General features: G+C 41.1%; 3 protein-coding genes across 16 annotated transcripts in view; 2 read left to right on the top strand and 1 right to left on the bottom strand.

Annotated features, from left to right (window-relative positions):
• Positions 1 to 857: 857 nt before the first annotated feature.
• On the top strand, positions 858 to 7974 carry LOC110989646 (isochorismatase domain-containing protein 1-like). Of its 2 annotated transcripts, none has more exons than XM_022254191.2 (5): positions 858 to 1005; positions 4387 to 4434; positions 4995 to 5150; positions 5748 to 5864; positions 6819 to 7974. In XM_022254191.2, the coding sequence occupies exons 1-5, from the start codon at positions 940 to 942 to the stop codon at positions 6963 to 6965; spliced, it is 534 nt and encodes a 177-aa protein (XP_022109883.2). In that variant the 5' UTR covers positions 858 to 939; the 3' UTR covers positions 6966 to 7974. The 2 variants fall into 2 exon arrangements, with proteins under 2 accessions (XP_022109883.2, XP_022109881.2); XM_022254189.2 differs by lacking the exon at positions 858 to 1005 and adding an exon at positions 1789 to 1953.
• LOC110989647 (uncharacterized) lies at positions 7386 to 22565 on the bottom strand. Of its 2 annotated transcripts, none has more exons than XM_087140211.1 (3): positions 22427 to 22565; positions 13726 to 13912; positions 7386 to 11942 (listed from the first exon to the last, which is right to left on the bottom strand). In XM_087140211.1, the coding sequence occupies exons 2-3, from the start codon at positions 13866 to 13868 to the stop codon at positions 11744 to 11746; spliced, it is 342 nt and encodes a 113-aa protein (XP_086996337.1). In that variant the 5' UTR covers positions 13869 to 13912; positions 22427 to 22565; the 3' UTR covers positions 7386 to 11743. The 2 variants fall into 2 exon arrangements, with proteins under 2 accessions (XP_086996337.1, XP_086996336.1); XM_087140210.1 differs by lacking the exon at positions 22427 to 22565 and adding an exon at positions 18689 to 18842.
• A 552-nt stretch (positions 22566 to 23117) lies between these two features.
• LOC110974538 (U4/U6 small nuclear ribonucleoprotein Prp3-like) overlaps positions 23118 to 26416 on the top strand; it is a 104713-nt gene continuing 101414 nt past the window's right edge. For all 12 annotated transcript variants that reach the window (XR_015426086.1, XR_015426083.1, XR_015426088.1 and 9 more), the window contains exon 1: positions 23118 to 23516. Coding sequence is in view for 1 of the 12 variants with exons in the window: in XM_087139568.1 (XP_086995694.1) it covers positions 23360 to 23516 (157 nt within the window). In the remaining 11 variants the exon portion in view is untranslated. The remainder of the gene's footprint in view (positions 23517 to 26416) is intronic.

The following is a 26416-nucleotide window of genomic DNA, read 5'->3' as shown; positions in this document are numbered from 1 at the left end:
ACTATTAAATTATCTGCAAGGACAAAAAAGAACAGGAGATTTCGACACAGATTAAGTTGATGAAGTAACTCTCGGTCATTAAGCAGGGGGTCTCAAAATTATGATGCCACGGACTTCATTTTTTTGGGGGGGTGGTTGTGCAGGCAAAAGCTGCAAGTCCTCATGCAGTAGAATGGAAAGCAACACGGGCATTGAAATGAACTCGGGCAACTAAAAGTAAAACTTGTCACTGTGACTTTTTTTCCGAAATGACCTCTGTCACAGTTAATACCAGTCAGCGAGTGTCTCGGGGCATGGCCGACAGCGGCGTAGGAAACCATCCGTCGTCTGCACCACATTTCACTGCAGGATGTTGAACGTCTTCTAAGGTGGTATTAGCTGAAGGAAGTTATGCATTCTCACCCAAACCGCCACGTGCGCTCATTTCGAAAATAGTCTGGTTTTAATCGCCGATCTCCATTATCATCAGCGTATGGCAGAATTAAATGGCGTCATTTCTATTTCTGGCGGTCTCATAGACTTGATTTCAAGTTGTGGTAAAGTGTACCGACTGTCACCTACTGACCACACATTCTGTAGGACCAAAATATGAGGCAATTCGGGCAGAGTCTGTGAGAAGATAACCCGTGTGTCTGGGTTTGGCTTGAGGGTGAGGCGATTTGGTTCAAAGAGGATGTTGGGTTTATTGTGGTTCATTGCAAAAGTCTGTGTCGAGTGGTTGCCCCTTTAGCGGGGAAAGGATGTAGGCCTATATATTGTGTTCATCATCGCCGGAAATAGAGCCTGTGCATGGAATGCACAGCCATTTTTCCGGTAACTCCTACAGCACAAAAGCTAGCATGCATGCAACTGGGCCGTCAGACCACGAGATGAACGAAATAAAACCAAACTACAAATACATGTACTAGTAATGTCACGACTACTATAACGGGTCTACTCATGATATTTATCCCTGTTGAACAAAAGCCATGCACAACCGTTCAAGGGTCATTTCTTTACGTACATGTAAGTACTTGATCCTTTATAGGTAAGCATTCCCCCAATCTGTTTGTTAACTATAAGAAATGTTAAATTAAATTTATCGTCAAATAAAAGTTAAATAAATGAGGGCGCTCTTGTTCTGTGCAGCGGCGCCGTTGGTTGATTATCACGCTGTGGAGAAACTCGTTCCGTTGCTCGCGTGTATTTTTGGAGGATTTGGTCGAATTTTCTTGAAAAAAAAATTCTGGTGAAGGGTAAACAAAAAGTAGACGTATAATACCAAAGTCACGGCATGCTCCCCTGTCAAATGATGTTTGTGTCATTTAAATAAAATTTAATACCCAATTTCCTTTTGACATCTTTACGTGCAACTTGGCTAAAGTGAAAAGATTGATAACCGTTTGCATGCCTGAACGGCGACATTACCATCGATTTTATTACTATCACGCATCCATTAAAACAAGGAAGTGTTGGTTGTGGTGTTTATTAATCTGACAAATACCATAAACTTTCCTGAGGCAAAAATCGGAAGTTGCAATTTAAGGAGTTCGGTTTGTGACCCGCCGATTTTAGTACCCAAGAAATAATAAGCCGAGGACCTGTTCTGTGGCTTACGGTATAGTTTGAGCAAAACTTCGTATTAATGTCAACTGAAACTTTTGGGGAGATTAATTATTGTGTGTTGGTGATAAGTTACTCTCCAAAATGGAAATTAATGACCCTGGCTTGTCCCCGACACGACGACCGTCATCATAAAGTAGTGAGCATTTTATCAGACACTATTGTTGTAAAGTGTAATAGCGCCCTCTTTCGACAGAGCTTAAACATTACAAAATCAACATGGCAGCCTCCACGAAAAGTTTGGGAAACCTAGCCGCTGAATCTACAGTATTTTTCTTGTGCGATATGCAGGAAAAATTCAAACCTGCTATTCAGTACTTCTCAGATATAGTTGAAGTTTCAAAGAGGCTGGTAAGATTATAATTGGCGAATAATTCAACAAATAGGCCTACTGGTCAGGCCCAACGCACGCGTCGTGTTTGACTTTGTGCTACCCGCGTTAGCGCAGCAGACGTCGAATCCCACAGTCATGACAGGGGGTCCGGACAACTCGACCGTTTGCCAAATCGACTTCAGACAACTGGACCGTTAAGACAACTGGACCGTCCGTGCGTAAAAGGGAGAGACAGGTCGACCGTTGAGACAAGTCGTCCGCTCAGCCCCGTCGTCTGCTGAGGCCACGGTGTAAAATACTTTACATGTAGGGGACCTATGCCTTAATGATGGGATGGAATTTCATGTACTACTAGTACTTGTAGATAGACAAGCCTAATTTTTGAGCTATTTATAAAAATGGTGGCTGTAGTAAGTCAATCATTGTGCAATCAATCGAGCTTGCACCCACACTGCACGTATGTGGCCCGGAGGCCTAGTTGTTTTCCTAGTTCCGGAGTGCTTGAAATAAAAACCTACCTCCTCAGTGTTTTCTTTCAGTTCTACGTTCTCAGACAGGTTCTGGTTAAAAAGTGAGATGTAAACTTCGTAAACAAAACGTGCTCTCAAAAAATTTCTATAAAAGAAATTTTGGCCAGAAGTCTGATTCGCACTGTGACATTTTGGAATGGTAGCGGGAAAAAAATGATGCATTGTTATGGGGTCATACATGTCACTCACTACGAGTGATCCTAAATACTTTAACTAAATACAAACTTTTGCATCTAATGTCTGTTTAATCAAAATGACTTTCAAAGTTGGGTTTTATTAAAACTGGTCGAAAACTAACGCATATTGTTTTGTAGTTTTGGATCACGCATTAAGTGCATGCACGCAATATACTTTGTGAACTCATCTCACTATACGGACGTTGCAGAAATGCATGTGACGTACGTCAACTGTGCGGTACAAGGCACATGTATTGTTGATGGCTCGTGCTGTGCAGCTGAAAAAGTTGAGTCGAAATTTACACAAGATCAAATTTTTTTTAATTCATTGGAATTCTTATTTATGAACCAAGTTTTTCTAAACTGAGAAATTTTCATTAGAAAATAAGCTTTTTACAATGGTTCTGTCTGAAAATGGATTTGCCGCTCGCATGGTTACTTTCCAGAAACCGATCCAAGACGAGAAAAAAGTCACCATTTTCGTCGATCCTGTACGTCCGAATTAAAAGTTTAAATTTGAAACTGATTTGGTGGTATTTCTATCACACAAGGTGGAGTTTAAAGATTTTTGTAGTGCTGCAATCTGATCGAATAATTTCGCGATTTTAAACAGGGAAAATGACTGTATTATGTGAAGAGATCTCACTGGTCAAGTTGTCTCTCTGTCAAAGTCGAGTTGGCCTAATGGACAATTTGGCAAACGGTCGAGTTGTCTCAAAGTTGAGTTGCCCGAAGTCAAGTTGGCAAACAGTGGAGTTGTCCGACATCCCATGACAGTTCTAGGGGTAGGGGGACAGGTTTCCAGGAAGGGGCCTCTTCCCATGTCACTTAAAAGCTGCAAAAAGTTTTTCCCTTGTACCTTGTTTTTTCTAATCATAGTGGCCTCCAAATTTATCTCAACTTTTTCAAAAGACAGCGCGTTCAACTTCAAATGATTTCCAGGTCTGTCATGTCTGTAGCTCATGATTAGTCTTTAAACAAATACGGCGTACATGTACTCCTGTGAAAGTGGCCAAGGAGTATGAAATTTTTTCCAAAGCTGTAGTACTCCCTCCATATACAAAGCCCCCAAATCATCGTGAATCATCTGCAAAAATCTTGTGATCAGACAAAAACCCTAGTCTTTGGAGTTACGGATCCATCAATTTCATGCATGTACGTATGGTCAATTAATCTAAAGACTGAACAAGTGCACCATGGAAGCAAACTTCATATGTACAGTGCAGATACTGTATATATAGTTGCAATCATAACTGTGTCTTCTTTTTCTGGGGGAAAAGGATTTGATGACTTTATGGTATCATTTTGGGAGGTTGCAACCTTAAACAATATGTTCAGAATGATAAACATGTTGGAAACCACAGCAAGTGGCATCATGAAACCAAGCTCAAAATGCATGCACAACTAAAGATGCATCATTTATCCCTCAATGCTATGTGTTTCCTCAGGCATAGGCCTCTCTGGGTAACTTTGAGAATGTGCACAACTGTACCTAACTTGGTTTTCAGTGATAAAGTTGCCAGAGGTTGTGGATGACATTTTATTTAATCAACGGAAGATTTGCCTGACCACCAATTTTTGTCCAAATGCCTTTTTGTTGTTTATCTCTTAGGCTTGTGGAAATTGTGACAATTTTAAAAAATGGGTTATATAAAAACCTCACATGGGGATACTTCATTCCTCTGTGGACAGATTGTAAACTGCTATTGGTACATAGTCAGTAGTAACTGTTGTCTCTTTACAGACGGTGACTTCAAAGATTCTAGAGATTCCTCTTATTGTTACAGAGCAGGTGAGCTTTGTGCTGGTTGCTTCACTGCTACTAGTCTTAAGCCATAAGGATCTCTTAATAGGAGAGACCAGCATGCATTTCTCTTGTCTCTCGATATCACTCCAATGCATTAGAAATATTCTTAATATTGTAGAGATATTGATTTCAGATCACACAAAGGACTATCTCGGATAGGTCTTTAGCTGTTGAAAAGTAAACAGGAAAATTCCGTCCAGTCAACATAGTTTTTCCTCTACCTATACCTTTGCTCACTATGAAGACAGAGTCACAAGCTTCCAAAGTGGAAACTGACAGTCCAAAAACACTCCGAAGCTGCTCAGTTAAAGTCACGCATACAGTGTTAGAATCACCTAACCCTCCTTCTGTTTTAACCATCAAAAACAGTCAAAAATGCCTCCCAATTGATTTCCCCCAGTACACAGACACATATGGGAAATTTGACTGATTTTGACTGATATGACAACTGTGTCAAGAATGCATCTTAGCATAGGAGGGTTAACTTAATGTTCTTACAGCCTTGAACCTTACAAAATCACTGTTTCTTCCCTGTGAAATAACAGTATCCCAAAGGCCTTGGAAGCACTGTGTCAGATCTGGACATTACTCACGCAGTGGGAGTGTTCCCAAAGACCAAGTTCTCTATGGTCTTACCTCCTGTGGAAGAGGAACTGCAGAAGCGACCAAACGTGAAATCAGTCGTTCTCTTTGGGATTGAGGTCAGAAAAGGTTAAACTACAAAGATTACAATTATTCGCACAATTCATTCATGATCTCTTGAAACCTTATCCTTCCAGATTCCACTAATATTTAATCGGTTTCTTGAACAATTTAGGCTTCAAAAGTTGTACCCTATTCTCCTCATGGTAGCATTTTATAATTACTGCTGGTTGGAAAAAATTATTGAATACCTTAAACAGGCAATATATCATTTATATGCACTAACTCCCAACATGTCTCCTGGATAACATTGAACTGAATCAAATTCATTTTCATCTCTAAAGAATTACATATCAATCAGAAGTTAAATTTAGAGTCAACCATTTGTTCTTTAAACCTGCTGGTCATATGCATCTCAGAAATCCTCTGCATTGGAAGACAGTGTTGTAACTGAGTTCATCACAAGTCCCTGCAAATCCAACACAAGTCATCCTGTCCTACCAAAGTCTCAGGGTACTTGAATGAACTGTGATTGACGCATTTCCCTTGTTACCGATCCCCCTCCGAGCTCGGACAGGTGTTGTGAAAGGACTTATGATGGGCTCAACTACTTTGTTGGACGATAAGTTTAGAAAAGCTGGATTCATATTTTCCAGGCTCATGTGTGTGTTCAGCAAACTGCCCTTGATCTGCTAGCCAAGGGGTTGGATGTTCACGTAGTTGCTGATGCCTGCTCGTCAAGGAGTATGATGGATCGACAGTTTGCGTATGAGGTAAACAGAGGTGACAACATTGTGTGATATGAGGCTGAAAAGTGGTCAGACAAAAATTCACATGTGCTGTCAATTTCATTCTGCCCTATTGGTTTTTGATCAGGTACCAGGGTCACGAGAACACACTTGGGGAACTTAAATGTCACAAGCACAAAGGCCATATTAAAAACACACGCACAGGATTTTGTTTTTCTGGCTTCTTTCCTTCGGTCATTTTGTCTGAGCACACCTGCCTTTTGGCAAATACCAAAAGTGGTCAGAGAATAGCCAATGTCGGACCATACTTTCATGTTCTGTAATAACATCCGAGCCAAAATGGTTCTATTTCTGGGTATTGTTTGCAACATTTCTGTGGGTTTTGTCATACTGGGTCATTTTTGGCGACCTGTTTCTGCAGAACATTTTGTCCTAATTCAAATCGGGATTTTACCCATTGTTTCTTCCGGCAAACAGTGTCCACATCTGAAGCAGGTGATGTTGTCTACAGCTATGGCTTTTAATTGCACTGGGCCAGTGACAAATTCTAAGCCAAAGCAAGTAGACACCTGATTCAGACAGCCTCACATCAGCTTTGGAATCTTTTAGGAGTGAACCTCCTTACTTTTTGATCATGGGTCACAAACCCCAACCATGAGGTGACACTCCCGTAGATGGCACCCTGCAGATTTCTATTTCGAATCCTATTCTCCTCCAATCAATATCTTTTCTCAATCTAAATGTGAAGTCTTCAATAAGCCAGTTCGGTATTTTAAAAAGCAAGGTCTTTTGGCAACGAAGCACATGAAGTAAGTCAGTGCATGACTGTTGATAGGGCAGACTATCGTGCGAGCATGCTGCTTCCCAAAAGCCTCAGATGCGCTTCAGTTGGAGTACCAAACTAGCTTGCTGCTGTGAAACAGTGGCATTACAATTTGCACTTTGCAAAGCCGTAAACAAACTCATTATTGTTTGCAGAGACTGCGGCAGGCCGGAGTCATAGTTACCACCAGTGAAGCCGTCATATTCCAGTTACTAGGCGAGTCCAAACATCCGAAGTTCAAAGAGGTTCAAGCCCTGGTCAAGGCTGTAGCACCTGTCTCAGGGCTTACTCCAAATTTATAAAAAAATCACTCTTATTCATAGAAAATAACGCAGGCCATTGGGCAGATTTCCTGGTGGATGTTGAAGGACCTAGGATGGTTGGGTCATGTGTTTCAAGTTTTATTCATGTTTGATTTGTAGGATGGGGGTTACATTTTAGCATTTTATCCCCTCCTGATAGATTTTGTTATACTTTCAGCAACTCATTTCTCCTACCTATATTCATTCTTGCTAAATTGTTATACCCTGCACAAGGACACAAATATCTCCCGTCTCCATTATCTGTGATCAGTTTACACCCCTGTAAGTTGCCTGCTATTGTCGTAAATCACGTTAAAAACTTTTTGAAAAACATTTTGATCCCAATTTTGTTCTACAAAACCTTTGCTCTGTCTGTATCACGGCTTGTTTTGGACAGAAATCATCAAGTCCACACTCAGATTTATAATCATATTTTATTTAATCCAATACTGAATATTCAGAGAAAATTTCCATTTTTTTTTACAAAATTATACTTCAGCTTTGCAGCAATGTGTGGAATATCAAAAGAAATGAGGTTGAACAACTGTGGAAGAGTGTATAAAAAGAATTGTTCCGCACCAAATCAAGAAAACTTAAAGCAACAAGTCATATTTGACACCATTTTTAAAAACAAATGAGGTTGAACAACTGTGGAAGAGCATATAAAAGGAATTTTTCCTCACCAAATCAAGAAAATTAAAAGCACCAAGTTATATTTGACACCATGTTTAAAAACAAATGGTTACATGAATATGATTATTGTCAAACTGATGTTATTGGTATTGTTTATAAAGACAGTCCGATAATCTTGATCCAGTTCTTATCTCGTATTAATATTCAGCTCTTCAAGGACTGGCGAACCTATTACATGACACACAGTGAATTTCAACTACTGTTACATGTACATCTTGTAACTGTTAAAATTTTGCACTAGGGTAAGACTTGCCTTGTGCTAGTGAAGACTGTGTTAATAAACAATTGTAGTTTAGTTTAAGCCTACATATTTACATATCTGGCTGTCCATGTCACTGTTCCATAATTCCGAGTTCTATCACAGCAAGTGATATCTTGTGCAAATCTGTTGTGTGCAAGTTCTGCTTGGTGAAGGAATGAACAGGTGCATGTATTGTGGCTAGCATTTTCACAAACTGGATATTGTTTTCTTCTCTCCTAAGAACGGATCTTGCATGAGACACAAGTACACATGCATAAAGAAGCCAAGTGCCTCACACAAGCTGTGAAAAAGGTGTCCATCTTGATACAAAAGTGCATAATTTTGAGTGAATATACATTCAAAACATCACCAATATTTTCGTCAAGGCACATACTGCAGTCTCCTTTTTTAAAACCCTAATCATGCTAAATTAACAAACTCCATCAATTGGAACCTTGTAAACTTGACTTGTTCCAGCTCTTATAATCTACCCAATTCAGTAGGTGAAGAAGTTTACGGTAGCACCCTGCAAGGATATCTCTTTCAGAGTATCAGTGGTTCTGAAAAGAACGGAGGGTACTCAACAGTTTGGATGGTATGCCCTGTGCGTCATCAGGAAACCGTAGTTTAGACATTTTATTACTGTAAGAGTCTTTAAACTCGGCAAGGTGAAGAGAGGGTAATCCCAAAACTGGGGGAAGTCAAGTTTAAGGAGACACTCAGTATTTCATCTAATTTCTTGAGGTATACATGTATGTACCCTTTAAGGAAATTAACACACAGTAACAAAGAATCCGCAATTCACATGACTCTTTTCCTTGAAGACTATTGGGGGGGACAAAAAAAGGAAAACAATTATGTAATATACTTTATGCAATATGTAATAAAAACAGACGGTCTTCTTACTGCCTATTGAGCCTTTGTCCAACAAAATCAATTCAAGTCAAGCTGATAAATTAGTAGTCTGTTTCCAGATGATGTAATTCAGAGCCAGCTTCTCCTAGGCAGACAATTGATGTAATTCAGAGCCGGCTTCTCCTGGGCAGACAATGCTGCAATTATTACTATCACACCTTACTTTTTATCTGCTTTACTTTGCATAGAAGCTTGCACATGTACACATATGTACCCACCATATCATTCATTCTGTGATTACAAAAATCACGCCAGTCAACATTTTAGCAAGTTTGGTATTTCAACTGTACACATCTAGGATGCGGGCCATGTTCTTGGAGCTCATCTGCTGTGCGCCCTCAAGTGAAAATTGCCAAAATGGCAGATTCACAAGCTCAGGCCTACAATGGGAATGTGGTTAGAATACCAAACTGACTTACTCCAAATCATCACTTTACAAGTTTCTTATAATTATTTCATGGCATACATGTAGCAATCCTTATCATGGCTTTAACACCTGGGCAATTCCAAAAAAAGGGGCTCACTTTATTTTCGTGTCCCTGTCACATCTGGCATATGATTTTGTAAGTTCAGAACGCATTTTAAAATTTCCGTCAGTGATGAATTAATGCAAATTACCTGCTAAACAAATAGCAATAGTTTGAAATCAATTCCGGTCATACCATGTCAAATATCAAAGGTCAGATGTGACGGACACAAAAATGTCACACTTTTGGACCCCTAATTTCTGGAATTACCCACCTACACGTATAACAAATTTCTATTTACAAGTTTATTAAAATAAACACAGCCCATGTCAATGTTTGCACAAAGGCACACAAGCCATACTTTATCAGTCATCTCTAACATGGCACTTTCCTTCTTCAGTAGTGTATAAATATAAATATTTTACGAATTCCAAAATAATTTTTCTTTATTTTTAATCCTAAAAACTCACAAAATGTACACGTTAGCTTGAGGCACAAAGTGTGTTAAATTTGCTTTTCATTAAATAAAAAAAACCCAGTCAAGACTGTCAATAGTTCCAATAAAACCTTGCAAAAAACAAACAAAATCATCAAAAATACTGTACAAACAAATCAACAAACAAAAACCCCTAATACATCATTTATCAATCTGTAATCTCTTAAACTCAATCACATATAATGCCAATGCTCCATTAAATATATACATGTGTATATTTGCTTTGAAACACTGAATTAAATTCTTATCCACCAGAAGTATATTCAAAGGAAGACTAAGTCACACATGTACATGTCCATCTTTCCTGACACTTCAAGGCACACTTTTTAAACATTACTATCAAGGGTTCCTTGATATACAATGTAGTTACACGTACCGTATGTTTTCAACATGCTACATTTGAAATAAAAAATCTTCAGAATCAAGGATAAATTTCAGAAAAGATTTAAGGCACAAACACGGAAAAACGCTGATGAACATCTAGCACCATTCCAAAAATATAAAAGTTATTTATCTTTACCTACTGTACTCCCTACTTGTCTCTAAGATCACTGCAGAAAATCTTCTTAAAAGCTTAAAACTGCTGTATCCATTTTTTTTTTCAATTCTAGCCTAGATTTAACCACATGTGATTCTTGAGAGTTTTCAAAACAATTGTGATTTTACTTGGTCTGCCCTTTGCAAACATAATTTGTTAAGCCTTGTGTGTTTATGATTTCCAGTGGGACTCGAACCCATGACCACCAGGGCCTAATTTCACAGCGCTACTCACCGTCAAGCAAATTCTTTTGTTAACAATAACACAAAAATTTGCTTGACAGTATGTGCATTTCACAGTAGCTGTGCTTAACACAAAAAAATGGGCACGCATGAATATTTCCATTGTTACATGTACGTCATTAAGTTCAGCAAATACATCCTTCACAGTAAGTGTGTCCTACTGCTCACAGTCTCCATGAAATATGCGGAGCCCCTGCTAGGTTAGAATCATGAAATTGGGCCCTGCTTACAAGTGCAGAGGACTTCACTAGTTGAGCATGGAGTTGTTGGGGTTGGCTGGCACTACGCAAAATCGTAGTCAATAAATTATGTTGATAAAGAACAAACCAAATATTTTCAACTTAACATCACCCGTTGCAAAATTTCCATCAAACATTACACCAGTGTCTGCTCATATACTGCATGATTGAAAATGTTCTCAACACAAGCATTGTTTTGGTCACAGCAATAAGTTCCCATCAAATCCACACTGCATTGATAGCACACTAAATGTTCAGTAGAGTGCTAAAGGCAGTGTTATAGTCTAGACCCCTTATTAAACGATCACACAACCCCACAAGACCAGCACAAAATTTCCGGTCTGAATTTGAGTCACAAGCTATTAAAATTGTTTTTGTCCAGCCTGTTAACTTGAGTCTGGTCTTGTAACTGGTCTCATGTCTGGTCTCGACTACAACACTGGTTACTCTAACTTAGGTATACTACCTAACTTAGGTATACGCTAACCTAGGAAGAGAAGTTCAGAGGGTGAAAAGAGGGGAGATGAAATTCATGCCCAGTCATGTCTGTCTTAGAAGCAGAGCTTGTAGACTCTGGCTCAAATGACAAGCAAATCACTCACTTCTGCTCCAACAATTCTTTAATTTCGCTTCTTCCAATCAGTAAGATCATAGATGTTTGGCCTGTTCACTAACTAACTCCAGGTGTGCCTTGGACATGTTGGAGCAACTTTCTCCTGGCACGCCTTTCTTTCTTCTATGTGCAGGCATGCAGCAACATTACACAAATTCCTTTCTACTCAAGAAGCCAAATTCCTGGAATCCACTAGCAGAAGCCAGCAAACAAGGTCCATTAAACTGAGTTGCCAAATCCTTACAGCCTTGTGAATGATCTAGTCTTGGCCACTCTGAGCCATCTTATGATACCTGAGGTCTGTAACCATGGTAACACTGTGCCTCATGCCTGCTCACATCACCAGGCAGCTGCTTTCATCTTTGCCCTTGGGTCTGCTTGTGCCCTTGGGTGATGTCTTCTCCAGCTGGTTCCTGCTCTCTAGGAGCTTCTGGTCTGTCTTCGACTCCTTCAGGCCGTACTTCTCTCGCATTTTGTTGCGTTCCATGGCTCTGTCTGCCTTCCTCCTTAGCTGAGCTTCATCACGCTTGGCTCTAGGTGAAAAAAGAAGACATTGAAAGAATGCAACACGACAGGCCAAAAAAACCCGACCTATTCTATTTTGGTGGTGCAACCCTAATTTTTTTCTGAGGGGGAGGGTGAACATCTAAAATTAGAAATAAAAAAGAGTTTATTAAGTCTTACTTAATCAGACTGCTGGCTTCTCTTTAGGTACTGACATGACTGAAGAATTGATAAAAATGCAGAAACTATTCCTGACTACTCATTGAAATACATTGTCGTTAATCCTAACTACCCTCAGTCCTCCAAAATACTTCGGCCGACTTTTGGAGGATTTTAAAGGATGGAAGATGCGGCTGATAGTTTATGCTCAGCCATGCATACATTTGTGCCTAGCTTGTACATGTATGTGAAATCACCCATACTGCTTCGGGATACCATTTGCACTGCCTCAACATAATGACAAGATACATGTACATGCAGTGGTCACCCGTCCAAGGAGCATATTCCAGGAACAATGAAGGATTTTGGAGAACTGAGGATGAATGCATTTTGGGGCAGGGCAGTCAAAGGATTTTGAAGGATTGACGACGTGCCCCAGCGAAAAGGGCCTAGCGATTAGGCTCAATGAATCAGTTCCAAGGACATCAAACCTACATGTATTCCCTTCCAATAAATTAAGCCCAACAATAATAGTGAAAGTTGGCCTGTACTGGATGACATTTCAATTTCTTGAAAAAACTCCTCGATGTCCGTTTTTTAGAAGGGGGTTACAGTGGAATGTCGCTATACCGAACACCGCTGTACCAAACACTCAGCTGTACCGAACGCTGCTATACCGAACACCGCTGTACCAAACACTCAGCTGTACCGAACGTCGCTATACCGAACACCGCTGTACCGAACACCGCTGTACCGAACATCATCCTTGGCTCCCAATATTTTGTGCACAAAACCTACCGAACACTATGCAGTTGCTGTTTGTAATTCCCGAACGTCAATATGATAAAACAGTCAGGTTTTTATGCGGGAAAGTGACAAGTGGCCATTATTTCCCAAAGGATTAGAAGGGAAAGCCACTAGTTGTTGAAGAGTTAATTGTAATTAACTAGCTGAGAAACTGGGTACATTGGTCCACACTTGTTCAAAGTTGTCTTCTAGTAACGGCTAGGGCACCCACAGTTAATCTGCTAACAGTATAAAACGGACACTGGTTTTGCGACTCCGCATGATAGGGTGTGGAAGAAAACCGCATGAAACACCGTGGCATTGCACTAACATTAGTCTAAAGAGGGCGCCGCTGATACACAAGCCACCGAGATTCGCCATGGAATGCATCAGAGATCAATCCTGAGTGGTAGCTTCACGACTTTCAGGATAAACTTGAAATCAAGTTCGTAACTTAAGATTTAATAAAAAACAAAAGAATTAACAGATACATTTTTAGAAACCTTAAACATAAATGCAATAGCAAAACATCACAAAAATAGCGAACCATAGTATCACAAGAGGGTGCACTTCAGTTAGACAAGAGAGGGCACTATTCAACATGGCAACGAAACGTTCGGCAGTAAATTTCCCAACGCCAAACATTTAGTGTGGACCCCGTCATGTTCGTTACAGCGGTGTTCCACCTTGAATAGATATTGGCAAATGAAATTCTGCAGTGACTCAAAATGTGTGCCACCAAAGGCCACCGTAACACATTAAAAAATTCTCAACAGACAAGGGATTTCTCTGGGAAATTTATAACTACGCTACAAAGCATTTGAACCATTTCATGGGGGAGGGAAGCAATGGCTTGAGGTTCCTTACTTCTCCTGTGCAGCTCTCTCCTCTTCCTCCTGCTCTTGTTTGTAGTCATACGGCTCCTCCTCTTTGTCCTCTCCGGACAGACCGATGGTCTTGGAGAGGCTGGACACTTGGTTCTTGACCATTGTCTTGCCCACTATATCCATGGTGACGACTGCGTGGTAGAGGCCACTCTAACAGTAACGGCAGACTGTTTGAAAAAGAAAGACAAAAATAAATGTCCAAACTGCAGAGAAGGTCCACTGCAGACATGTTCCTTCTGCCATGGTTGTTGAATTGAATTGACTCATGGAGAAGTTTTGAGCTCTGAAATGTTGGTAACGCACATTTAATTCCAATTTAGGGAACTATTTGGGGAATTGGGTATTTGCTGCTGCTTTCACAGAATGGGTTTAATTCCATGTATCAGAAGTCTGTTGTTTCTTGACTTTTTAAAAAAAATTCACAAGCCCAATGACCGATAGCTGGTCAAGATAATAGGAATAATGGCTCAAAGTGGACAAAAGAAGCACTTGAATGTCATCAGCTTTTAATCTGCCAAGAATCAAAGGTAATGCCACCTCTCAGGTACCAAGGCACACGTACTTAACTATAACTTCTTATGAATTTGAATTTCTCTCCTGTAATATGTGAAGAGACATCCAAGTTATACAAATGAAGTCCACCCTGTTCTGGAATGCACTATTCTGTCATCAGGGTAATTAAATTCCCGTCTTCCAAGGGAGAGCCTATCCAGATGACAACGGCAAAGGACAAAAATGTCTTATTTTCTTTCCCCTTCATAAAGATGATGCAATCAAATCCCTGAAAGTAAATCAACACAGACCATCAACAAGGGAGACAGGTGTATAAAGGCTTGATAGTTCTTTACAGGAGAAAGGAATGCCTAAAGAATGTGGGTCTAGTACAGTCAGACTAGACCTGGATGCCTAGACAAGCAGTGCATTTGTGAGTTTGATGGATGGTGCATTTCAAATTCCTTGGAAGTGCAGTTTTGCTCTTTGCATCCAACCCCATTATCCTATCCTCTACAATTCTACCCCCAGCATCCCAAATCTACATGTACCATGCCTACTTTGACTCCATGCCTAATCCCATCTATCTCCAATCCCATATCCACCTTATCTTTCCATCCATCTCGTACTCCACCCCCTCCCCATCATCCTATCCATCTCCTACTCCGCCCCTCCCCATCATCCTATCCATCTCCTACTCCGCCCCTCCCCATCATCCCATCCATCTCCTACTCCACCCCTCCCCATCATCCCATCCATCTCCTACTCCATCCCTCCCCATCATCCTATCCATCTCCTACTCCACCCCTCCCCATCATCCCATCCATCTCCTACTCCACCCCTCCCCATCATCCTATCCATCTCCTACTCCACCCCTCCCCATCATCCCATCCATCTCCTACTCCACCCCTCCCCATCATCCCATCCATCTCCTACTTCACCCCTCCCCATCATCCCATCCATCTCCTACTCACCCCTCCCCATCATCCTATCCATCTCCTACTCCACCCCCTCCCCATCATCCTATCCATCTCCTACTCCACCCCCTCCCCATCATCCTATCCATCTCCTACTCCACCCCTCCCCATCATCCTATCCATCTCTTAGTTCCCCCTCCCCATCATCCTATCCATCTCCTACTCCACCCCCTCCCCATCATCCTATCCATCTCCTACTCCACCCCTCCCCATCATCCTATCCATCTCCTACTCCACCCCCGTCCCCATCATCCCATCCATCTCCCACTCCACCCCTCCCCATCATCCTATCCATCTCCTACTCCACCCCCTCCCCATCATCCCATCCATCTCCTACTCCACCCCTCCCCATCATCCCATCCATCTCCTACTCCACCCCTCCCCATCATCCTATCCATCTCCTACTCCACCCCCTCCCCATCATCCGATCCATCGCCTACTCCACCCCCTCCCCATCATCCTATCCATCTCCTACTCCACCCCTCCCCATCATCCTATCTATTTCCTACTCCACCCCTCCCCATCATCCTATCCATCTCCTACTCACCCCTCCCCATCATCCCATCCATCTCCTACTCCATCCCTCCCCATCATCCTATCCATCTCCTACTCCACCCCTCCCCATCATCCCCTCCATCTCCTACTCCACCCATCCCATCATTCCATCCCTCTCCTACTCCACCCCATCCCATCATTCCATCCCTCTCCTACTCCCCCCATCCCATCATTCCATTCCTCTCCTACTCCACCCCTCCCCATCATCCTATCCATCTCCTACTCCACCCCTCCCCATCATCCCATCCATCTCCTACTCCACCCCTCCCCATCATCCCATCCATCTCCTACTCCACCCCTCCCCATCATCCCATCCATCTCCTACTCCACCCCTCCCCATCATCCCATCCATCTCCTACTCCACCCCTCCCCATCATCCCATCCATCTCCTACTCCACCCCTCCCCATCATCCTATCCATCTCCTACTCCACCCCTCCCCATCATCCCATCCATCTCCTACTCCACCCCTCCCCATCATCCTATCCATCTCCTACTCCACCCCTCCCCATCATCCTATCCATCTCCTACTCCACCCCTCCCCATCATCCCATCCATCTCCTACTCCACCCCTCCCCATCATCCCATCCATCTCCTACTCCACCCCTCCCCATCATCCCATCCATCTCCTACTCCACCCTTCCCCATCATCCCATCCATCTCCTACTCCACCCCTCCCCATCATCCCATCCATCTCCTACTCCACCCCTCCCCATCATCCCATCCATCTCCTACTCCACCCCTCCCCATCATCCCATCCATCTCCTACTCCACCCCTCCCCATCATCCTATCCATCTCCTACTCCACCCCTCCCCATCATCCTATCCATCTCCTACTCCACCCCTTCCCCATCATCCTATCCATCTCCTACTCCACCCCTCCCCATCATCCCATCCATCTCCTACTCCACCCCTCCCCATCATCCCATCCATCTCCTACTCCACCCCTCCCCATCATCCTATCCATCTCCTACTCCACCCCTCCCCATCATCCCATCCATCTCCTACTCCACCCCTCCCCATCATCCTATCCATCTCCTACTCCACCCCTCCCCATCATCCCATCCATCTCCTACTCCACCCCTCCCCATCATCCTATCCATCTCCTACTCCACCCCTCCCCATCATCCCATCCATCTCCTACTCCACCCCTCCCCATCATCCTATCCATCTCCTACTCCACCCCTCCCCATCATCCCATCCATCTCCTACTCCACCCCTCCCCATCATCCCATCCATCTCCTACTCCACCCCTCCCCATCATCCCATCCATCTCCTACTCCACCCTTCCCCATCATCCCATCCATCTCCTACTCCACCCCTCCCCATCATCCTATCCATCTCCTACTCCACCCCTCCCCATCATCCCATCCATCTCCTACTCCACCCCTCCCCATCATCCCATCCATCTCCTACTCCACCCCTCCCCATCATGCTATCAATCTCTTACTCCACCCCTCCCCATCATCCTATCAATCTCTTACTCCACCCCTTCCCCATCATCCTATCAATCTCTTACTCCACCCCTTCCCCATCATCCTATCCATCTCCTACTCCACCCCTGCCCATCATTCCCTATTTCCCTTGACTTCTTACTCTGGCAGTCCCATCATCCCACTAATCCAGCCCAACCATTATACCAACCTTACCCAGCATTTCATCCACTTTCTACAAACATGTAGAGTACTTTGTCCCCATGATCCTCCTCCTACAGGAACCCCTCCCCAACAAACATCCTAATCTCTCACTTGGAGTCCCCCATTCCTTACATTTCTCTATATATGGTACAGTGTACGTGTACGTTTGTACAATGTACATGTATGTGTCTAACACTGTCTATATATGTACATGTACATGACAGGAGTTCTCAGTATGTACATGTACGTATACATGTACAGTACATGTACAGTCCATGTACTATAGGGTCAAGTACCCCTGGTACACAATACAACTCAAAATGTTAGCATTCAACTTTCATAATTTTTTCACTCATAAACTACACTTCAAAGCATTAATGCCATATGAGACTTTAACATTTCAGGACGGCCGGACGGACAGAAGACGGAAATTGGTATTACATAGGCTCGCATTTGCTTTGCAGCTCACCAAAAATCCTCTAATTCTTCAACTTAATCAGTGCACCAGCATTACAACAGCACACTGGTATAAACACGACAATTTGTGAACCCCCCATTCCACAACCAGGCTGAATACTTACACTAGTTTCTGGAAAATAATATCAATATGCACAAAAACAATGCAGTTTCCTTTTTTTAAATATCCTTAAACAAAATACAAATCTGGTATCAAAATAAAAAATGGGAAGAAGACTTGTCAAACATCTAAATGACCTTACTTAAGACTGGGTTTTGGGGTATTCAGTTACAATCAGGAAAACGGACAAGTCACAATAACATTTTTGGCTTAGAAATTCATCCGTATCTAATGCAATCTGACTAACACAAGGAATGTCCCCTGTCTGCTTGACAAGAAAGGAAAAATCTTTGGTGAGTGTACTGTGTCCCACAATGCTGTTCAAACAATAACCAAATTGTTGCTATGAGGTATAATATCAAGCACACCAAAAAACAAGAAATCTTAACCCTAACACTCCTCAGTCCTCCAACAGGTGAAGGATTGAGGAGGGTTAGGGTTACTCTAGACCAAAATACTCCAGGATATAGGGTAAATATACCGAGTGAATGCACTGTACACGTACATACATGGTTTACAAGTACAAGCAGGTGTTTTCCAAACAATACAAATGTAAGTTCAAAATACCTGCATCTTGTGATCGTAACTGTTTTCAACCTGAATGCATATGTAATTTACAGGCTACAGGTATTTACAGACTTCCATCAAAAATGTATTAGTCTGAACAATCAATCCTCCAATTTCAATTTATACATTAGTGATCTTACCTTCAGTGTAAAGCAGACAGCATTCCTTCCTTGTGTAACTACTGGTCTCATAAATATATCCCAAATGTACTGAAATCAGAGATACTGAACTGCGATATTTATAAGTATCTGTGAAATGGTTGATATGACACAGACATTCCCAGAAATTAATACAGCGTCAACAGTTGTAAAAAAAAGTACATGTACGTACGTGTACACGTGTATTCCACTGATGCACGTGTTGCATTGACGCATGTACAGTGTACAGGCAACTGTACACTTAATTCTAGGAAATGCTGCTACAATAGAAACTGAAGTAATGAAGAACCTCGTAATAATAAAGTTCACCATTTCCTGTCATCGTTAGCAGATATCATGCCATTTAAAGGAAATCATGTATATTTATGGAAACTGAAGTTGAATGAAAAAAATTAATGGAAATAGCGAGCACACATGTACCATATGGAAGCATTTTGGTTTTTATTTCTTCCATTTTCAGTATGAGGACAAAAGTGTCTCCCTAGGTATCCTTGTCACTGTATTTGGTCCAGTTAAACACTCATTAATGAGCCTTGAGGACAGCTTCATGTAAATTATAAGAACAGATCTCGAGGATGAATCAGGTTGGACAATACCTCTCTCATGCCTAGTCTGCCTACCTTCTCATTACGATCGATGTAGCAGGCACAAAGTCACTAGAGTTGTTACAAGCATGTCTCCTGTTCATGTCATACCAGTATCATTTTTTATGCGATGGCCTACCTGTACATGTACACTGGTCTTTACATGTGCATAAGTGCATAAACTCACGTCAAGCAATCCTGTGTCACACATGTACATTGTACATGTACGTACACCCAGGCCTACATGAAGTTCACCCACCTCATCATTAACTCTACGGCCATTCACATTTAATACAAGCAACTTTTTTCACAGTGTGGCAATTAGCTTTGAAAAAGAATGTATCCTTTCTTCACCCCGACTGATTTTGGAAGAACTCATTGTAGGATATTCCTCTCCGTTGAATGTTCTATAGAGTACCGAAGTACGACGTCACTGTGAACCAGAAAGTGCAGTGCAAACGAATGGAGTACGCGCGCGTGTTGGTTCACGCGCTGGTTCTCGCCCTAATGCCTTTTACACACTAATTGTGCGCATGACGTATTCACTTCGGTACTCTATAGGCCAGGTACAAGAAATATAAAATACAGCAGCATGACATGTTCATGTGTACACATACACGTACAGTGATGTTACATGACAGTCAGGCTTTATCTATCTTCTTGTGCACTTCCTCTTACTTTTCTAGTTCTGGTTACCAAGGTACAGTATTATCATTTGAGTACCCAATAGTTTGAAAAGTCAAATTCCATTCTAACCTAGCGTAAATGTATTTTCTTCACAAACAGAAAAATTAAAACACTTCTGTTGGATAACACATTTTCTAGCCTGCTTTACTTCTGAATTAATTCCTAATGGCTTAGGTTGAACAGCAGAAAAGTCAGAAGTGTGTGCACTCACAACATTTACACTCACAGGTTCTCTAAATGGGACATGTACATGTACGTGTAATTTGTGGCATTCTTTATGTTATTTTTGTTAATTTTGCAACTTTCAAAACACATTTTGATAAAAAGGTTCTGCACAGAGGATTTACTTGTTAATTTCTCCTGTTTAGAAAAATGTTTGAATTTTTATATACATGTAGATAAAACCAAGTGCTATAAATAGAAAGGTGAAACAAAAAATTATTAAATTTTTGTACAAAATTACATGAATATTTAATAACAGACCATCACCATCTGGGACTTTTTTCATCGCCCAAATGAGTGTGAACCGTACATATGTTCATGAATTTGATGCAGCAAAATTGTAATGTTAGGCCTACATAATGGAGTTCCCTACTGTGTGGCATATCAATGTTTCCCTCGAATTTCTCATGCAACGTTGCCAAACCTCTTTGTTGAAAAATTTCAAATTCATTCAGTAAAATACTTCTCCATATTACTTTCTTAATGTACATGCTGCTGAATCTTTGTGCACAATTTCAGGGTTATGATATGTAATCTGAAATAAAAAAATGGTGGCGTCTAGAAATTGGGCATAAAATTTAGCGGAGTGTTTCCTAACACGCACTTGAACAATTCTCAGAAAATCCAACATTATTATCTAAAAATTTTACTTCCTACAATCATCATGCCCAACCATAACTTGTACAAAATAACCTCGGGGGCATTTTAAAGGTGTTTATTTTGCATTTACAAAAAAATCAGACAATCCGGCCAAAATCAAATTTCATACATGTACATGAATATGATATAAGAGCTTTGTTGTTGGTGTATGAACTCAAGATTTATGAATAGTAATAATGTGGACTCAACGAAATTTCACATGAAAAAGTCATGGAACTAACGAAACTGGTTGCAAATTGTAGTGTCATAAAAAGTTTTAAATAAAACAAAAAAGACTAAAATGTGCAACAAAAGGTACGAGTCCTCTGGAACTCAATGCTGTTATAAAAACAGTTTCAATATAAACATAAAAAGATAAATATATGACAAACGTGACTGCGGTGTTTGGGCAAAAGCGTATCGCACATGTACATTTTCAGCACTATTTTTGTACAGGTCATCACATCTTCCTTTTTTTTTATTGGCAAGATCCTCTTAGCAGGGTCTGTAGGGAATAAAAGGCTTTTTTCGAGCCGGTCGGGAGCCAAAAAATAGGGTTGGACAGAAATGACAACCACAGAATTTAAAAAAGGATGCCCTTATTTGCAAACTTTGAGGTTTAAAATTGAAAATATTTGTTTAGTAAGGCACTAGACAAAAAATCCACCAAAAAGCACTACCCAGTATCCCCACACTACATTCATGACATTAGGCATGTTAGGGTACTCAATACAATAGTGCAAGTAATGAGTCCCAGTAAGTTGCAATAAGACTGCAATAATGTCGAATTCATACAATACATGCATCCCCTACATAACGTACATGTAGGTCTAGGCCTACATGTACACATGTACCGGTACATATATATGTACATACATGAGGGTAACAAGTGTAGGGCTTACCAGAGTAAGTCACGTAGGCCTAAGTCATTAAGCTACATGTACCCCTAATGTTTAAACTTTGGGGTAGCTACCTCAGGGCTCTGGGGGAACCCTTGAGCCAAGACAAAAGTTCTGGTTCTATACTGTGCAAACACCTCCTCTGTGGTTATCACGCACAGGTCGGAGTGACGGACAGACTGACTAAATTTTAAAGTGCACTTTTGGTACAAGGTTGAGAAGGTCCAAATGTTAAATCCTACTTTTGAATGTCTTGACATCAGGAGCAGATCGTATGCTAGGTGGTAGTAGGCCTACTGAGTACATGTAGGCCTACACGTAGGTTCCATTCCCAGAGTAGCTTATTGACAACAGAGTTTGTTGAAGTTTGGGGAATGGACTGCGACCAAAGCATTCCTTTGTCACTGTTCACCCAATGACTGGCATGACTGGTCTTGTACATGTTGGAGACTTGCGAATAGATTAGTTGTCCTGGTTGTGAAGAGTTTTGTGCGAGTTGTGGAGTTCAACATGTTCAAGTTCAAGTTGTGTCGTCAACATGGTCAGCTCAGGGACGTTGAAAAGGGCAAATCTGCAGGAAAGTTATCTCCGCGTAATAAAATAATAAGCCCCAGAAGACGAATATCAAAATCTATGAAGCGTACATTACACATTTAAAATAATATCACTCAAGAATGTAATTACTTTACCTGCAAGTAGCAGCGAAAAGGGCAGTGCGGCGTTCGGGAACTTCAACAACAGTTGAAGCAGCAAGTACTCTTCAAGACTTGACTCTGACTAGTAGCGCGCGGTGACCGGTGGTACATGGTGCCGGTGACCCGTCGTTCAACCTTGTCACACAAGCACGTATTCTCACCTGCAGTATTATAATGCATACACATGCAGCCCTGGGAACAACTTTAATTTGGTGATACAAACTACATAACAATGTCAATTAAGAAGACCCAAGCTAACTTCAAGTAGAAAAAAAGGAAAAGAGGTCAAAGTTGTTGAATATAAAATAAATTAGACAGTTAACAACACTTTTTACCCAGATAAATAAGGTAAATATATCACTTCTTAGATGCTACAATCAATTTAATGCAATGCATATAATGTTATGACACACCATTGTTCAACTCAATTCCTTACACGTACGCTGATTGGTTAATATTTTATTTGCTGGAGCAAAGTTTTCTGTCTTGTTTTAGATTCTATTTTTCTATTTGAATCAAGTTTAATGTACAATATAGAAATACTGCAGGAGATTTGTTCGAATTATTTGATTTTCATTTGGTTTTAATCTTTGATGCAAATAATTTCTCAACGTCGTAAAATTGTATCCAATTGAATCGTGCCTAATGTAACGATGGGTTATTTTATCGCTCTCACAGCATGAACACACATGCAACACAGTACTTGTGTGTGGCTTCGCATGTGTTCGTGTTCGGGGTGTTTCGTTTTTCATCTTATATAACATCTTTCCTGTGTATTGAAAACCCAAATTGTTTGTCAAGCGAGTTCAGGTGAAGCTGATGTGTTTTAGCTATGAATAGTGTGATATGAGTAAGAAATATTTGACCTGCAAACTTGAGATTAACAGTAACATTTAAGTGGAAACGTAAGCTGAGGCCATTTTCAATATGGCAGCCCTCATGGGTTTGTCGAAGCGTGACCTTGAAGAGTTACGTCCAACTGTAGATGACATTGTGCGGAAGGTATTGGGTTTTTCGGAACCTAGTGTAACAATCGCTGCCTTGAACTGTGTTGGCAAAGGAATGACAAAGGTGAAAACAGTTGGTAAGTGTGTACACATGTATAATGTTAGATTTTTAACCCTAACCCCAAGGGCTGCCGTGGTTGCTGGCCCTAACCTTCCCCATTCACACTAAGTTAAACACCCATATGGGACTTTGTGCACGGAGACAGTTGGACTTTGTTTTTCTGAGGTATGCCAAACCCAATGCAAAAGCCAGCTGTTATGGGCCTACCAGACCTATCCCCACAGAATTAAACACTTTACTTCTGAGTACTGTTTAATTCTGTGTGGTTGGGGAAGGTTAGGGTTAATAGGGGATGTCAATGATTTTTTGGATTTGTATTTTTGCAATTTTTTTCATGGTTTTTGGATGAGGTTCATGAATAGTAGCAGTTTAGCACAAACTCGGTAAAATTGGTGCAGGCATTCGGAAAGAATTCCATATACGAAGTTCACTTTTTAGGAGAAAGTTTTGCTCCAGGACAGATTTAAAAAGGGGCGACATTTATTTTGGGGGGATAGAGATGTGAAAGGGGGTTCAGTAACTTAGGGGGACAGGTTTCAAAAGAAGGGGCCCCACGCAATAAAAAGCCAAAAAAGTGAGTCCTTTTGCCGTTTTTTTTCCCGTACTATATCCTCTACCGTTTCCTTTTCCCTTCACTATCCCGTCCTTTTATTTCTCCACAGTTTTCCTGTCATTAGTACAAGGATTATTACAGTTAGTATACACATTTAATACATTTAATCCAAATTGTGTCGTAAAGGGGAATCAAACCTGCAATGAAGAGAACTGTTAGGTATAGAAATACAGCAGTCTAACTGACCACGCCACATGAGCGCTTGTTGCCGGAGGAAGTCGATATGTTCCATATAAAGTTACGGTTGAATTAAGGAGAGGTCACGATGAGGTCAAGATGAATATTTAAAAAATTAAATATTTATTAAACTGAATATGTAATTATTCACAAATATTTGTATAAATTAGAATATTTAAATATAAATAAATGTGGCTATCCGTTGTTAATATAAGTAGGTTGTGCCAAAGGAAATCAACTAGGTAAGGTACATGTCTGAGCACAATTGACTGTATGACGTGAGTTATCTCTGTCGTATTATGTAAACCAAGAGAGAAAGAACAAGTAGAAATGCAGTCGGCCGTACGAAAGAAGGAATTTCAGTCCAATGCTGTATAAGAACTCAGGTGGAGTCTTGCTTCATCCATTAGCAATACATGCACTATGAGCGAGAATTGGAGTCTTACGCGCAATTGGTGAGAGAGGTGACTATCCACACCAGTGGAAGCGACCAGTTTGGGTTCTACCTGGCCGAATACATGTGGCGCTGCCGACATGCAGGAGTAGACCACTTCAATCAAATCCTTAAGGATATTCTTCTCCTGTACAAGCCTCCCCTCACATTTTAGAGCGCACAACATCTCGCTCTGGCTGTCAGCCTTGGCAGATAGCCACACAATAATCTAAAGACAGGTTTCAGCTCCCTTTTCCCCTTCCCTCTGTATAAATATAGAAAAAAACTCCTCCAACTGACAAGCACTCTCTAAAAGAAATTTGCCCCTTTTTTCCTTCTAAACAAATTGTCCAACTTACAAACTGTCTGTAAAAGAAATTGGGCCCATTTTTTCCTTCTAACCAAATCCTCCAACTTAAAAATTGTCGCAAAACACGCACTATTTTCCCCCAAGTAAAAATTGTACATGTACAGTAGGGCACATTGCGCGGTATTTCGTGAACTTTGTAGATCCATCCAGACAGATGACGGCCCTCTGCACTCCTCGTGTTGCGGATTCATGCATAAAATTACCTCAATGCTTGTGGCAGCCCAACCCCTGTTACATAATGGGTCTTTCCGGATATGATTCGGTTCATGCGCACACGTCGTGCGCATTCGCCATGTTCTTCAGAAGCAAAGATGGCCGCCTGTCGATGTAAACCTGGTCCATGTGTAGCTCCAAAAGTGTGCCCAAAACTCCACATTTCTGTCCTATGATGTTCAGCTCTTCAATGCCTATTGGAATCGTCTTCATTCAGCGATCAAAGTAAGGATACTTTAGTAGTAATTACGCGATATTACAGTGAACTTTGTATATGGAATTCTTCCCAGGCATTCTCAAGATATTGGTGTTTATTAGCCCCACACGTTGGATGTAGGGCTGTACTGTAGTGTTAATAGCCCTACTAGTGTGGCACGGACTCTCACTCCCGCTCCATCCTCCATCCTCAAGGATGGAGCATGGAGTATTTATTGTTTGCTGTGATCTAGGTTGGCACTTTGTATAGTTCATAACTGACAACATCAGAAAGTGCATTTGGGTCATTGTGACTGTAAAAATGGTTACAGTCGTCGGCAAAGAGGAGAAATGAAACTTAAATCAGAGGATTTCTCAAGATCATTAAATTCAAAAGATTTTCACAAGAATATTCTCTGACAAATTAATTACCAGGTGTTACGGTGTTTTGGGCAAATGTAAAAGAAGTAAATATGGGAAATGATCAGATAAATCTGATAGTATAATTGCTGATTTTGAGGTTAGTAATATAGTTGATAGAATATTGTCCATTAAAGTGGCTGAAGTGTTGTTTCGGCATGTTCAAGTTGCAGAGACATATTATTCAATTTTTGGAGAGTAAATTTTTATTTTCAGCCTGCACTTTGCACGATGGCCTCAGAAGTATACGCGATCGATTTTTCCATATCAGAGTGATGTGATTCCATATCATTCATTCTGCAGAGGAGATCTTGCTGATTTAACAAGACAAGATCCAACTTTTCCTGAATGATCCCCGATTTCAGGTCTCGAAGCTCATTTGAAAATATAGTCATCAAGGAATTCTTAGCAGCCGAGGCGGACTCTTCTGCAAGGGTTGCAGGATCACACACGTATGGTATTGGCGGTACTACTAGCACCTTCAGAATCGGTAGA

Source organism: Acanthaster planci, linkage group LG08, assembly GCF_054643075.1.
Source record: "Acanthaster planci isolate LZ-2023a linkage group LG08, COTS_SCS, whole genome shotgun sequence".
In the NCBI taxonomy this organism is placed as follows: Eukaryota; Metazoa; Echinodermata; class Asteroidea; order Valvatida; family Acanthasteridae; genus Acanthaster; species Acanthaster planci.
Note: the sequence above shows the minus strand (reverse complement) of the source record. Positions and strands in the feature narration are given on the sequence as shown.

Excerpts from the sequence above, each read along its gene's own strand:
- LOC110989646 (XM_022254189.2), top strand. The coding sequence starts at position 1,822 with ATGGCAGCCTCCACGAAAAGTTTGGGAAACCTAGCCGCTGAATCTACA. Across the intron at positions 4,435-4,994 it reads CTCTTATTGTTACAGAGCAG|TATCCCAAAGGCCTTGGAAG; the intron begins GTGAGCTTTGTG and ends GTGAAATAACAG. Across the intron at positions 5,865-6,818 it reads ATCGACAGTTTGCGTATGAG|AGACTGCGGCAGGCCGGAGT; the intron begins GTAAACAGAGGT and ends TATTGTTTGCAG.
- LOC110989647 (XM_087140211.1), bottom strand. The coding sequence starts at position 13,868 with ATGGATATAGTGGGCAAGACAATGGTCAAGAACCAAGTGTCCAGCCTC. Across the intron at positions 11,943-13,725 it reads GAGAGAGCTGCACAGGAGAA|AGCCAAGCGTGATGAAGCTC; the intron begins GTAAGGAACCTC and ends TTTTTCACCTAG.